At 37.5% G+C, this 13,531-nt stretch overlaps 1 protein-coding gene and 1 long non-coding RNA gene across 2 annotated transcripts in view; both read right to left on the bottom strand.

Annotated features, from left to right (window-relative positions):
* Positions 1-2,949: 2,949 nt before the first annotated feature.
* LOC134658312 (uncharacterized) lies at positions 2,950-4,133 on the bottom strand. The gene is made up of 2 exons (XM_063513942.1): positions 3,193-4,133; positions 2,950-3,114 (listed from the first exon to the last, which is right to left on the bottom strand). The coding sequence occupies exons 1-2, from the start codon at positions 3,892-3,894 to the stop codon at positions 3,100-3,102; spliced, it is 717 nt and encodes a 238-aa protein (XP_063370012.1). The 5' UTR covers positions 3,895-4,133; the 3' UTR covers positions 2,950-3,099.
* A 5,864-nt stretch (positions 4,134-9,997) lies between these two features.
* The window catches only part of LOC134658329 (uncharacterized), a 56,262-nt gene continuing 52,728 nt past the window's right edge, over positions 9,998-13,531 (bottom strand). Inside the window, exon 3 of the long non-coding RNA XR_010097692.1 lies at positions 9,998-10,308. This is a non-coding gene — a long non-coding RNA (uncharacterized LOC134658329). The remainder of the gene's footprint in view (positions 10,309-13,531) is intronic.

A 13,531-nucleotide genomic window follows, 5' to 3' on the forward strand; every position in this document is an offset into this window, starting at 1 on the left:
TACCACCAACTCGGTTTAGTGGTAACTCCTGGGAATTTTTATTCCAAGTAGTTACCACCACAATTTTGTTAGAGTTAAATACTAATAAAAACAGTATAAAAATAGTATAGTATAAATGTATAGTGATTTTGAATTACCTAATAAAATCACTTGATAAATAATCTAAATGGATTATTAAATTTATCTTACATATTTTATAGTTTTTGTACTAGTACCGGTTAAACTGTTTCAATATTCTTGGTCACGTTTAAGGCAGTTTACTAAAACACTAATCGACTTATAATTGTTTATTAAATCACTCTATATTTATACTAAACTATTTTATACTGTTTTTATTAGTATTTAACTCTAACAAAATTTTGGTGGTAACTACTGGGAATAATTTTTCCGAGTAGTTACCAGTGGTAAAAGGTGGGAAAAAAATTCCCAATAGTTACCACTGGTAACAACTTGGTGGTAACTAGTGGGAATAACCCATAAAAACCCTATAGTGCGTTAAACAAGATCAGCGTAAGTATTTCATGGAGGAAATTGGAGAATAAAGTTCCTTAAGCTACCTAGTATTTCACAAGTTGTAGTATTGTCACAAGTGGACTAAAAAGATTCATGCCAACACAAGTTAACGCCGATAATTAATGATGGCTTATCATGAAATGGCGGCGTTTGATGATATGCCTAGGAATAGAATAGAATAGAATAGAATATATTTATTTGTATCTCGATATGCCCGATTTTACGATCTGCCGCCGACATATAGACGATGTGGGACATTGCCGACTCAAATACAGCTGGGTCTTGTCGTACAGTCAAATAATTTAATTTCCGTACCATTTGTAGGTACTTGTCACAGGTGACAAGCAATATGAAAGTCGCTAGAGACTTCATACTATTGTCACTGTGTCAATGTACAAAATGGGTAGGAAATTAAATACTTTGACTGTATTGAACAGTAATTTTATACACGAAAAATTGATTTTATTCCCTAAAAGAGTTTTAGAAGTCTGCATCATTTCTGATTTCCCTATACTCATTGGAATGCCGTACCACAGGGCGGACACGCCATACATCAAAAATGATTTGCGTTTATATGTGTGCGCGTCTGTACACGCGTCCTTGAGTATCTGACGGAATCCTGAGTCCTGACATGCTCTCAGTAGAGCGACTTACGCACTCATTCATGTCGCGGCCAGTCGCGGGGCGAGGTAATCCGAGTCGGGGCGGGGCGGTGCGTGGCCGTTCTGTGTGATAATACTATTACTTATTCTGTGGCCGTACACCCAGAAAAACAGGAAACATTACTCTTTCAAAACAAACACATGCCCTTCGGCTTGGTTTCATTAAATATTATAGTTTTGGAGTAATTCAATCGGAGCACCTGTAAAACAATTTACCTGTTTAAATTCCAATGTACAAATACATAAGGTTTATTTTCGCTTGGTCGGTAATGAAGTTAGTCGAGATTTATATTTAGCTTAACGAAAATACTCGCCAATTAATAGCGAACAACAAAGTGAGCGAACGGAGGATATGAAAAACATCCAAATATCTGAAATAGACACGTTACATGAGTGGGATCAAATACTAATTGCTACGATAATAGACGTGACTCCTTGACCAGGTTAGATGGGTTTGTGTGGTCGAATCCCGTGGGCGCCACAGCTGTTTTCTGAAAACCCATGAGGAAAATACAGTCTACGTCACTAACAAACGTTAGTTACTTCTGAAAATTCTGTTTATATATTTATTTATTTAAACTTTATTGCACAAAATATATACAACAATGTTCAATTAGGTGGACTTAATGCCAAATGGCATTCTCTACGAGTCAACCATAGGGCCAAACAGAGCTAGTACATACCTACAATTGGTGCAGAGAGAAAATATATTGAGTGAATTAAAAAATATATATACTTATAAATTACATAAATAAGTAAAATATATATAAACTACCGCATATTTATAAAATACATACTATAAATATAATAATGATGGATAGGTCTTGCTTTAGCAAATGTTTACGTAACATCCGCTTGAAAGAAAACTTACTAGTAACTTGTCTAATATTTATACGAGTGTTATATGTGTATTCCTAGATTATATAGTGCTATGGCCGAAATCGGACTGAAGGATCATCAGTGTCTGGTGATGGCTCAAACCCGGCATCCGATACAAAATAAGATTTGGGAGGTAGATAATTTTATGGGAGCTTTGATTCGTTTAAACCAAGTTTAAACAAATTTCGTTAACAATCTTCACCAATTTAGTTAGAGTCTGTTCGGTATGAGAAGAGTCGTGGAATGTTTTGGGCCTTACATCTCTTCTCTTCAGACTCTTCTCTTTCCGCACAGACTCTATATTTTTCTATAATGAAATAGGTATGGGTAAAAAATAAACTTTTATCAGTTTTAGCCTAATATCGAAGAGAAAACAGACGTAGCAAGCATGAATCTTAATCATGAACTGTGATTTAATCGTCAATCTGTTTCAAGAATCAAACTTGCACATCTCAGACATCAGCAGTCTATCTGATCGCGAATCTGGGTAATTCTATTTTAGTAGCGATATAATAATAGCTAGTATTATGATTTCGCGCTCGATTTCAGTAGCTCTGAGTCTGTAGCCGATTAATTATGCACTTCCTGTCTGTTGTTTTTATTACTCAAGCGGTTTTCCTGAAGCCAACTGGTATTAAGTGTGAACTGTGATTATGGGTATCTACAAGAAAAGAGCTTACTCCCATCTTAATACCGGCAACGCACTTGCAGCCCTTATATTATTATATTGATATCAGTTTCGTACATTTTAGTTTATCTGAAAGTTTGTAAAATTACTTAAAGCTTACCTACCTACTGAAATGAAATGTTGCATGTGTCTCGCTATTCGAATTCACAATGTAGGAAATGAAAAACGGAGTAGGTAATCAACTGATTTAACATAATTATGTATTTATATTCACGAGAATCGTTACTTTGGTATATTTAGCTCACACACGAACCACTTTTGTCGCTAGTGGGTCTCTTCTTTAGGAGTGAAACAGTACAATTCCGCCGACAACAAAGGTGACTAGTGCATGCTAAGCCTCACAATTTATAGGCTCCATTACCACAGATTGATCTGGAAAAAGAAACGTTATTACGTTGACACGGACACTATTAAACGATATAGAAAATTCGGGAACTGTAGTCAACCCACCAAAATAATTACAGGCACGAGGATGGTCACAAGGAGCACAGCTGCTGAGACTATCTTAAATTTGTGCTTTCGCGCTTTCACAGCACAGTATGCCTCGAATCTCTGATACTGGTTCACGCCATAATGAAGCCGGTGGTATTCTTGGAGTTGGCTCACAAATCCAGGATTGGGATTGATGAAAAACCTCTTCGCCTTCACATACTCGAAGGCCTGCTCGAAATTCATGTTGTACTTTTGCATCAGGTAGGCAATAACCAAGGTGGCCGATCGTGATACGCCGAAACGGCAATGGACGAGGACATTCCCTCCACTAGCGAGACCTTCCTCGATGAAGGCGTTGGACATGGGGAAATAGGGCATGAGATTCGTCTGGCTCGTATCATATGCCTTGATGAAGAGGTTAGTAATGTTGCTGTTGGCGAAAATTGACTTCGGGATGCGATGCGCTTCGATGGTGAGTACATGGGTGATATTAAGATGTCGGACGACATTTCGATCTGTGGCAGCTTTGATATTACTCAGGTAAAGGCCGGGGATGATTTCGCTGTAGCAAACTTGGTTGTTGAGGTCGATCTTCTGCGTAACGTGAGTGGCCCTCTGGACCCAGTGTCTGAGTGCCTGGACTGGATTGGCTACGCCGAGGAACGCTACTACTAACGTGGTTCCTAACATAACCATTAACCAACGCCCGACCGTGATCATCTGATTTTGCTTACTCCATTATTTAAGTTACTTCACGAGGTTTTACTATTTTTATTCATTATTTATAGCTTGTTGATATTGAGGTACGTGTTTGTTTGACTTTTGGGGTTTGACATTATAAAAAGACGTTAGTGACGCGTCAGAGGTTCACGACGGAGATTTAATGGCGGCCAGTTATTTTTGTATTTCCCAGAGTTTGTTTGAATTTATTTGACGTTGATTACGTGAGGAGCGGTTCATGATAATTTGATAAAGTATAAGCCAGTGGTCGGGTAATATTTTCATGGTTATATCTAATAAGCCCTCGACTGTTGCTGTTGAACTCATCACTTCCTCGCTCCCTGGTACAAATAGGTGTACCCTGGATGTTCGTGAAATTATTATTTTTGTTATTTCTTGTAGAGTCTGTGCGAAAAGAGAAAAGTCGTGGAATGTATGGGGCCCAATACATTCCACGACTCTTCTCTTTCCGAACAGACTCTATATACTTTTTTTGTGTCTTCACTGTAACGATATAAAATTTTTGTATGTTGTACCTACCTAAAAATATGCCTGTCGCATCCACAGCTGACACGAATACCTAAGATACCAAGACTTCACACCTTAATTAAAATCCGTTCACAAGCAAGATTGGGCTGTAGGAAGTAGTGCCAAATAAACAACCATACACACAGCAACTCTGTACGTCAGTAATCAATTATTTTCTTACACGTTTTTAAGACGGCTATTTCTATTTTAAGTTAATTTATCTGTTTCCGGAACAGTGCATCGGTGGCACATGGTCTAATCAAAATGAGATGAGAACCATATCAAATTTTAAACCAGAATCCACCTCTAGATATGTTTATTGGCTACAAGCTTCGCAGGCGGCCTACATATGTTTACTGAAACTTATTTGTTGAACGGAATGGGAGCACTTTGTTTTATCGCGCGTGCGGCGCCTTGAACAATAATCGTTCTGAACTATACAAGTACTATTTAACTACATAGTTTACAATACAAGTTCTCTAACTTAACTCCGAGTTAGTTGGCTAACCCCGGAACGCGCAAATAGTCCTAGGGGTCGATTGCACCAAATTATCTGTCAATCTTTTCTGCTTTGCCTTAAGGTTGACTGGTAGAGAATGCCTCATGGCATTAAGTTCGTCTTTTGTACATTAAGTTGTTCTTTTGTGCAATAAAGTTTAAATAAATAAACCTTAACGTCCTTAATAATCAAATAATCATACCTACTTAAAAAGTTTCTGACCTATCAATGGTACTTTAGAATTGCCCTCAGGATTGTTTGCATCATAAATTCGTAACAGATGTAAGTCGCGAACGAGAAAACAAATGAGATATGCATTAATCTCCAACTAAGTAATTATAGCTAATTACAAATCGCTGCCAAACCATAAAACACGATGCAAATCCTACCAAATAAATGATCTCATCGTTCTTTACGAAGAAATATCGTACCTATCCATATTGTACCTACCTACTGTTAGAAAACAATTTTTTTTTTAGTCACACTAACCTAGCAGCCCCATATAATAAACCGAGGCGAATCGGATCACAGCAGGCCGAAATCAGACTAAAAGCGCTATTTTAGTGCAATATTCCAAATATCAACAGATTTTCATCATGATCCGATTCACCCTGTGATCCTATTTGCCTCGGTCTACCCTACATAGAATTGTAGTTTAGCTCTCATTTTAAAACGACATGCTGAAACATCATGAAACTTGGCATGGACATTCAAGAACGTAACTTGGATTGTATGGCAGCGGCATTTCGGCAGCGGGTCCGTGAGACTCTTAATATCGGTAATTGGAACTATCGCTACTTCAATAAACTTATTTTAGCTTTTAACCTCCTAAGGCCCAAGGTCCTACCTATAGTACTTATTCAGTTCGATGTAATTTAAACCATGTTCAATTGGAACAGTCTCTTTTGCTTTGTTTCGTTCAATTTTCAAACAACGCTAAATCAACTCTATTTCCTACAGTTTAGGTTCAAATTTCAGTGGTAAATTTTAGATGGTTCTTAGGAGGTTGTATTTGATTTATGCGTAGCAAACTGACGGGTACAAATAATAACGTTACGATCAATTAAGTATTTCGAACAGCTAAACATCAACATATAATACGAGAAAATCTTTTAAGTAAGGGCTCATTTAGAGTGCGACAACTCTCATGCGAGTTTCATTAAGTCGGCTAAATTGATGTCACCTCGCTCCGCAATGTAACTAAAATCGTATACGAGTTCGCGCGCCGTCTAAATGAGGAGTGTCTTTTCAAAAGGGTTTATTTTTTCTGGGATTCTATTTCTAAATTGGACCTTAAGTTTTCTTGAGCAAGGTTCTCTCTAGAAGTACCGCTAAGAAAAAAATAAACCCTTTTGAAAAGACACTCCTCAAATGAGCCCTAACTATTAGGTACTTATTCTGTGGCACATTCTGCCGTCACTGATATATTATTATCATATACAGGGTGCTTCCTGTAACAGGAGCAATAAATTAAACTAAAGGCTGTACTCCTCAAACTGACCAACATTTGTTAAGCAACTTTTAAAAATTATGAATCCTTTAGACTTCCTCTTTTTCATACAAAATAAATATTGCCTTCAATGTACGCTGACATCAGTGTGTTTGACGTTGCTTGTCACGCTTTAAACATAACAAAATTTGCAATACATTGCGTCTTAGAATAAACTTTAAAGTGTAATAATAATCAAAACATGAGTTATTTTCAAAAGTTGCTGAACAAATGTTGGTCAGTTTGAGGAGTACAGCCTTCAGTTTAATTTATTGCTCCTGTTACAGGAAGCACCCTGTAGATAAAGTACCTACCGTATAACCACCATACTATAGTCCAGCGGTCGGCAACCTTTTAGCAGCCAAGGGCCACGGTAACGAAGTTGACGCGGGCCGCACTTTGTTAATATTTATGACTAGACTAGACATTGTCGCTTGTCAATATTACATACAAAATAGCCAGGAAGGCTCGCGGGTCGCGGGTTGCCGACTGCTGAATTAGTCGAAAAGCTCCCAACTATGGTCATAAATTGACTTCAATATCCTAGTTTAGTAGTTACAGATGTAGTGCATAATTGTTTTCAGTCGAATTTTCTCGGAAACATTCGTATTTGTCATGCTACTTCAATCAACCTCACTTTGTACCTAGACTGACTAAAATAGCAAGACACGTTCGTACGTTTCCGTGAAAATACGAAGGAAAAAAAATATTATTCACATATAATATTATTATAATATCGCAGTTCTATGACTAAATATTTTCATTAAATTTAAGAAGAAACACAGACAACACCATAAAGAATATTGATATTGATTAGATTCAATAGATACGGATCAAACTGGTGGACCAAAGTAAAGTTGTGGTACCTATTGGGATATAATTGGGTGGTTTTACAGTAGGAATAGTTTTAGATACATTTCCTATATATACATCTGTAGTTTCACTAGTTTCTGCGTCCTGCAGAGATTTCCTGAAAGTTTACATTGCACCGTGGCCGAGGTCACGACGTTGGCGACTGTAAAATGTTTGTGTACCGACCCGCTCTTGATTTACCGGGAAACAATAATGGCTTGCACAACACTTCGGTCTGGATCTAAATCCGGCGACAGGACGCGGTTGATGGCTTTTGTTAGGTACTTCACAAGTTCCCCGCTAGGTGAAGTATACCTATAATAATATGACCAAAGGGCTGGCAGCTACTTCGGCCAGAGACTAAGTCTGGCCATCCAACGAGGTATCGCTGCCAGTCTTCTGGGCACCATAACACATGGCAGCGACCTGGGGAGCATTTTTTACTTATAAGTTTATTTATAAGATTATTTTAAGGTTTATAATGCATACAGTTAATTTTATTGTTTAGTTTGTCTTTTTATGACCTAAATAAACTTACTTTCGTCAAAAATAATAAGGCTTTGAGATAATCCACATCTCTTCTTCACTCCGCTAGATTACAACACAGTCAGTTAGTGCTTCTGGGCATTTTCCGCAAATCGACAACCATGCCTATTTTGTGTGAAACGAGGTAGCGCTACTCTAACCACCCCAGCTCCTCCATGAAGCCTAGCAATGTTTTCAGGTTGCTAAATGCCTCTTTTAGCGTGCACGGAGTCTCTAGGTATTTGCTCCTGTATACTTCTACCGTCTTTGTAACTAGTATTTGACGGGCGTAAAATTCATGACGAAGCTTGGTTTAAGACACTCGCAAGTAAGCGAGCCAAGCGTCATTAGCCCGACACCTGTTCTCCACGGACACATTACACCTGCCAGGCCTGTGGTCGTGTTTGCCGCTCCCGTATTGACTTACACAGCCACGAAAAACGTTGTCGCTCTACCTGACACTGCTTGTATAGTCTGTAATAGACTCGAAGGCCAATGTATGTATGTATGTATACTTCTACCTGTTTGCAGTCTAGGAGAATGTGTTTTGTTGTTTCCTCTTCTTCCATGCACAACACAACCAATGCTATTGGTTGTTTCCTGTACGACTCCTCTCATCTCCGCTCGTCTCGCCCTCAGTGGAAAAGGCAGCCTATAAGGAAAAGGACGATCTTCGTAGAACCACCCAACTTTGTCCTAGAAGGTACCATCTGTATATAAGTATCAATCAAACATCTATGGGTAAAAAATGGGACGGTGTAAACCGTTAATTAAGAGTAATCAAACCGCTAGAAGTGAACTTTTATTCTTCTTTAAGTGAATTTTTATTTGTGGTTTCTCGATGGGAAAATTTAGCCTTCATGGCAAAATAGACGGTGTACGGTATATGGCACTTATAAATGTAGGTATGTATCTATTTTAAAAAATCTGACTAAATTTTATCACAAGGATAAAAACTGGCCAAGTGCGTGTCGCATAATGGAGGGTTCCGTACCTTCACACAATATGAAAAACCATACAAGCAAAACGGTGTACCTCTGTGGGAATTACGTCCTTTCAATACGAAGTGATGACTCAAACGACCATAATTAAAACAATTTACGTGGATAATATTTACTTACTTATCTTTTTTTATTTGGACGATGTCGCAGGAGGAGGCTAGTACCTACTAAATAAGCCATTCATATTGCTTACATAATTGTAGTCTTTTATTAGTTGGCGCAAGTGACATAATAATAATAGGTAAGAGTTGCAAAACAGGGATTAGTACGTCGCTCTAGACATTGAAACCTGCGTTATTATTTTCATTTCATATCTACCGCATTGCTTGAGATGTACCAGTATAATCCTGCTATCCGATGACACATGGTTATTTAAGATTTAGAGGTCAATTTATAATAGGTACGAGGTCGAAAGAGAACAAGTTGTCCTATGAATTTGGTAAGTGTTGTCACCTGGCGAGTTCTCATCGTATCCATTCGGTACATAACTTTACTGACCAGATTACCCGTGGCGTAGTGCCACGATCGCGGCAAAAAGTATAGCCGATACTCATAAACTTGCTGCTATTCAATGAACCCGATTGGAATTGGGGTTTATTGGCTGCTTTACAATCTTCCAGACAGGATTGGACTGCAAGAATTTAGTATATAAATTGCTTAGTAGTTGGAAGAATTTAAAATTGTTAGACAGGTTTTTATGATTAAGAACGGAATTTTCTGAAGCGTATTGGCCTGATTTTATTCTTTCGATCACTATATATATGAAATTGAAAAACTAATACGGGAACTGGTGCAAGAAACTAGTCGTTAGTTACGACCGAAAGAAGAACCATCAATTATGTTTTCAGCTTTAGTTTGTGCGACGTTTTCAATATGTCGCATAAATTTTAACCGAAACAACGGCGGGCAGTTAGTCGGTGCTAACCTATCCGCGACGCGTGGTCGCGCGCGAACCAGGACACCTGCTCATTAGGGTTAATAGCATCGGTTAATATCGCTTATCGATCTATTTATAATCTCAGATTTATACGAAAGGTATTATAAGTGAATGTACACACAATAAGGGGTATTTTTGGACGCGCGGGCGCGGACAGGGTCCGCTAGCAGCAGTTCGACGGCAGGCGCGGCGCGAACGCACCGAACCACGGCGCTCGGTCCAACCTAACCCTAGTGAGCAGTGTTCACGTGCAGTGTTCCAGTGTAAGTTAGGAGTGTTGCTTCGGATGTCGCAGTGCTTTAAGTGTCAAGGAAGTGTAACAAACGCTAGCTTGCGAGTGCTAACATACTAACGCATGAAGGCTCGGCGGCGTGTAGGTAACCAAGTGTGGCGCGGGCGTGTGTGGGTAGAGAAATTTGATAAGCCAAGATGTGTGCCGGACGGCTCGCCACTTTTGTATGCAGCGGGCGAGTCGGCGGACTATTTTTGAACTGCGGGATATTTGTGCTGTTCTTCTAGAGGCGGCGCGGCGGCCGCGCGCCTCCGCCCGCTCTCTGTTACATGCTCATGTATGCTCGATGCTCTGAAAGCATATTAAGAACCGTAAAAAATAATGTAAAATAAGTCAAACTATTTCGAGACCATGTTAGCGAAATTTCGTTTATTAAATTACATACTATACACACATTTTTTTGGTTCTGAATGTGGCTGCTATAATTGCAGGAATATAAACCCATATTCATAATGAAGCTTTGAATGTAGGTAATGAATAATCGACTCATGCAGAGATATTTTTCTAATTTGTATTTTTTGTCATCGAATGTATAAAGATTGCCCAAACAATTGTCTGCAGTTTTAGGAAAATTTAGACACGTAAATCACAACCAGCAATTAGGCTCCAGTGACCTTAATGTTCGGGAACAGAATAGTCACATTAAAACCTAAAGCTGTGTAATGTGTATGCCCCGACTATTACCTACATTTAAAGGTTTCTTATGTGTATGAAAAAAACGTGATATTTCATTTAATGTTACGGAAAAATATGTAATATAAAAGAAAAATTATAAACTAAAATTAAAAACTACATCGGAAAAATGGCACAAACACATAAATTTAACACAAATGACGAATGTAATCGATAAATTCGTTGGTGTGATGACAAGTTTATGTTAGTATTATGAAAAATAACGATATAAATAATAACGTAGGCAGTCTAGATAGTTTCTAGCGTTGGTGTCTAGATATTCACACACACACACTGCCAAATTACACGATTGAAATCAATAAAATAATCGAATATGTGTCTGACTACCTTAACAACATTGTAAAGTATTCATTTACTGTAGATTTAATTACATATTTCGTTACATGTCCTTTCGTCAATTTTCCTAATTCGTTTTGTAGGTGGCAATATTTAAATGTCTGTGTAAGTTTTATTTGGCATATTTTTTTCCCAGAACTTTACGCAAATGTTGTGTAATGTGAATTGGTTCTATCAACATAAACACAATGCATAATATAACAAATTAAAAAAAAATATGCATGCTTTTGCACTAAGGGTTCCGAAATTAATTGATGTTTAAAGTTTAAAAGTAAAATTATATTTGTTCGTAAATAAATCTTGGAATAAATTGTGTCCTTGGTTGTGACAATTTGACACTAAACATTATGAAGTAAGTTTGAAGAGGAAAGAGAGGACTCATGTAGGTACCTAACGTCCATTATTTTATCAGTACCTACATATTATCACTTGCATTTGTCTTAATGCATCTTATAAAAAGACCTTCATATCCCCACGTCATACCTTCCAGGCCTGAGTACATAACACGAATGAAAATACATTTTTACAAAACTTTAGGTTTCAGTATTCAAGAATCCACAGACGTGCGTTGGCATCCCACACAACATCTAGTTCTAGATACAGATATCTGAAAAGACAGCTGTCTTTTGTTAAAAAAGCCAAAGACATAGTTTTAGGAAATAGTTATAAATTATTCCTTGTATTTTCCACCAATAGCAACCAACCATATACTTAATATTTATAAATTTTAATGCCTCTAAAGTTTAATGGCTAAAACAAAAAAGACCTTTACACAAAACTTCTCCAAAAACCACGAAAGCGAAATGAAAGATACCACGTTAAGTACCTATAATGATTTAAAAAAATAACCGGTAGGTATCGTATACCTTAACCGCAACATATATGATAATTGTCAAGAGGGCGCTGTCATGTATAGGGTGACAATTCAGTGTAGTATGAAAAAATTAGTTCCAGTGAAATTCCGCAACATGGCGCACCCTCAATAGTTCACCTATAATACTAATTATCTTACACCTTTAAACGAGCATTTCTTGTATATTTATATTTCGGGGATCTCGGAAACGGCTCTAACGATTAAATGTGCTATATCGGGTTTTCGGGGGCGTAAAATCGATATAGCTTGGTCTATCTCTAAGAAAACCCGCGTTTTGTAGATTTATATGTTTTCCGAGAAAAGCTCGGTCTCCCAGATATTGAAATGTAAATAATACATTTTCGTATAAGCAAACAATACGATTATTTTAAGAAATATATTTGGTGTTTCATATTTTTCCGGACAGCCGTGGGTATCGTTGAGCCCAAAGAATGTTTTTAACATTTAATTTCGATTTGAGATACCTAATCGGGTTAGGGTATTTTAAGTTTTTCTACAGCTTACGTGAGTACGCAGCCGAGTACGCAACTAAAGTTTATGAGTTTTAGCAAGTGAGTTTATGACGTTTTTGTTACGTTATGCGTCATTATGTTACTTTGTGTCTGGTGCGTGAATAACCAGCCACTTCCGCACGTCAAACGAAGATACGGACTGCTACTATAGTCGGACTAAGCTAACTCTGCATAGCATTTGAAATGATAAACTGCCGTATTCGAACTTCAAGATATTCAAGAACTACAAGAGACGACACGACTAGATCCATTTTAGATACGTTATAGTTTAGATTTCAACTAGTTCTCTTTTGCAGCGCAATTCGGGCAACCAATGTCACTTTTACGATAGATTGTGTTAGATATCTATTAGATATGAATTAGATCTCTAAGTAATATCTTGTGGAAATCGTTCAAGAGTATCTCCAGAATCGCGGAAATGTCAAATTTGACAGGTTAGATCTTAAACATATCGTTATCGTATCTTGGCGATGTCTAAAAGATATCTAATAAATGTCTATTACAAAATTCGAATCGGGCTCAAAGTCTGGCAATGATCATTAATATCAAATTTCTATAAAATTTGATAATATAAAATTGAATTGAATATGACGTTTAAAATGACACCCCTGTATTGAAAGTTGGAAGTCAGATGAGCCACCATAGCTTTTACTATGCCATTTTTATTTTTATTTATTTATAAATACATAATTATGAGCCTAGAGTGACCCACTGCTGGGCAAAGGCCTCTCTCCTTATTTTCCACGTATCCCGGTCTTGACCCGTCTTCCCGCAGTTCCTATCTAATATAGATAGCATATAACTATGTTAATATATATCTTTTTTCTCAACATTGTAAGTATATATTTTTAAATCTGTGTTATTCGCGCCCACCCGTATCGGCTAAGAAACTAATATATCCAGTTACCAAGAAACATCAACCATACAAAACGAAAACAACGGCATCATTTAATCATTTAGCAATGACTAATGTCGGAAAACTCGTCCATCCGCGTTCACGACATTGATTGATCCTAACCCGAGCATCGAACCTACGAATACGATTAGTCAAACATTATCTCGTTTATTAATTGGTGACCGCGATTTATTTGAGTCATGA

Source organism: Cydia amplana, chromosome 22, assembly GCF_948474715.1.
Source record: "Cydia amplana chromosome 22, ilCydAmpl1.1, whole genome shotgun sequence".
Classification (NCBI taxonomy): domain Eukaryota; kingdom Metazoa; phylum Arthropoda; class Insecta; order Lepidoptera; family Tortricidae; genus Cydia; species Cydia amplana.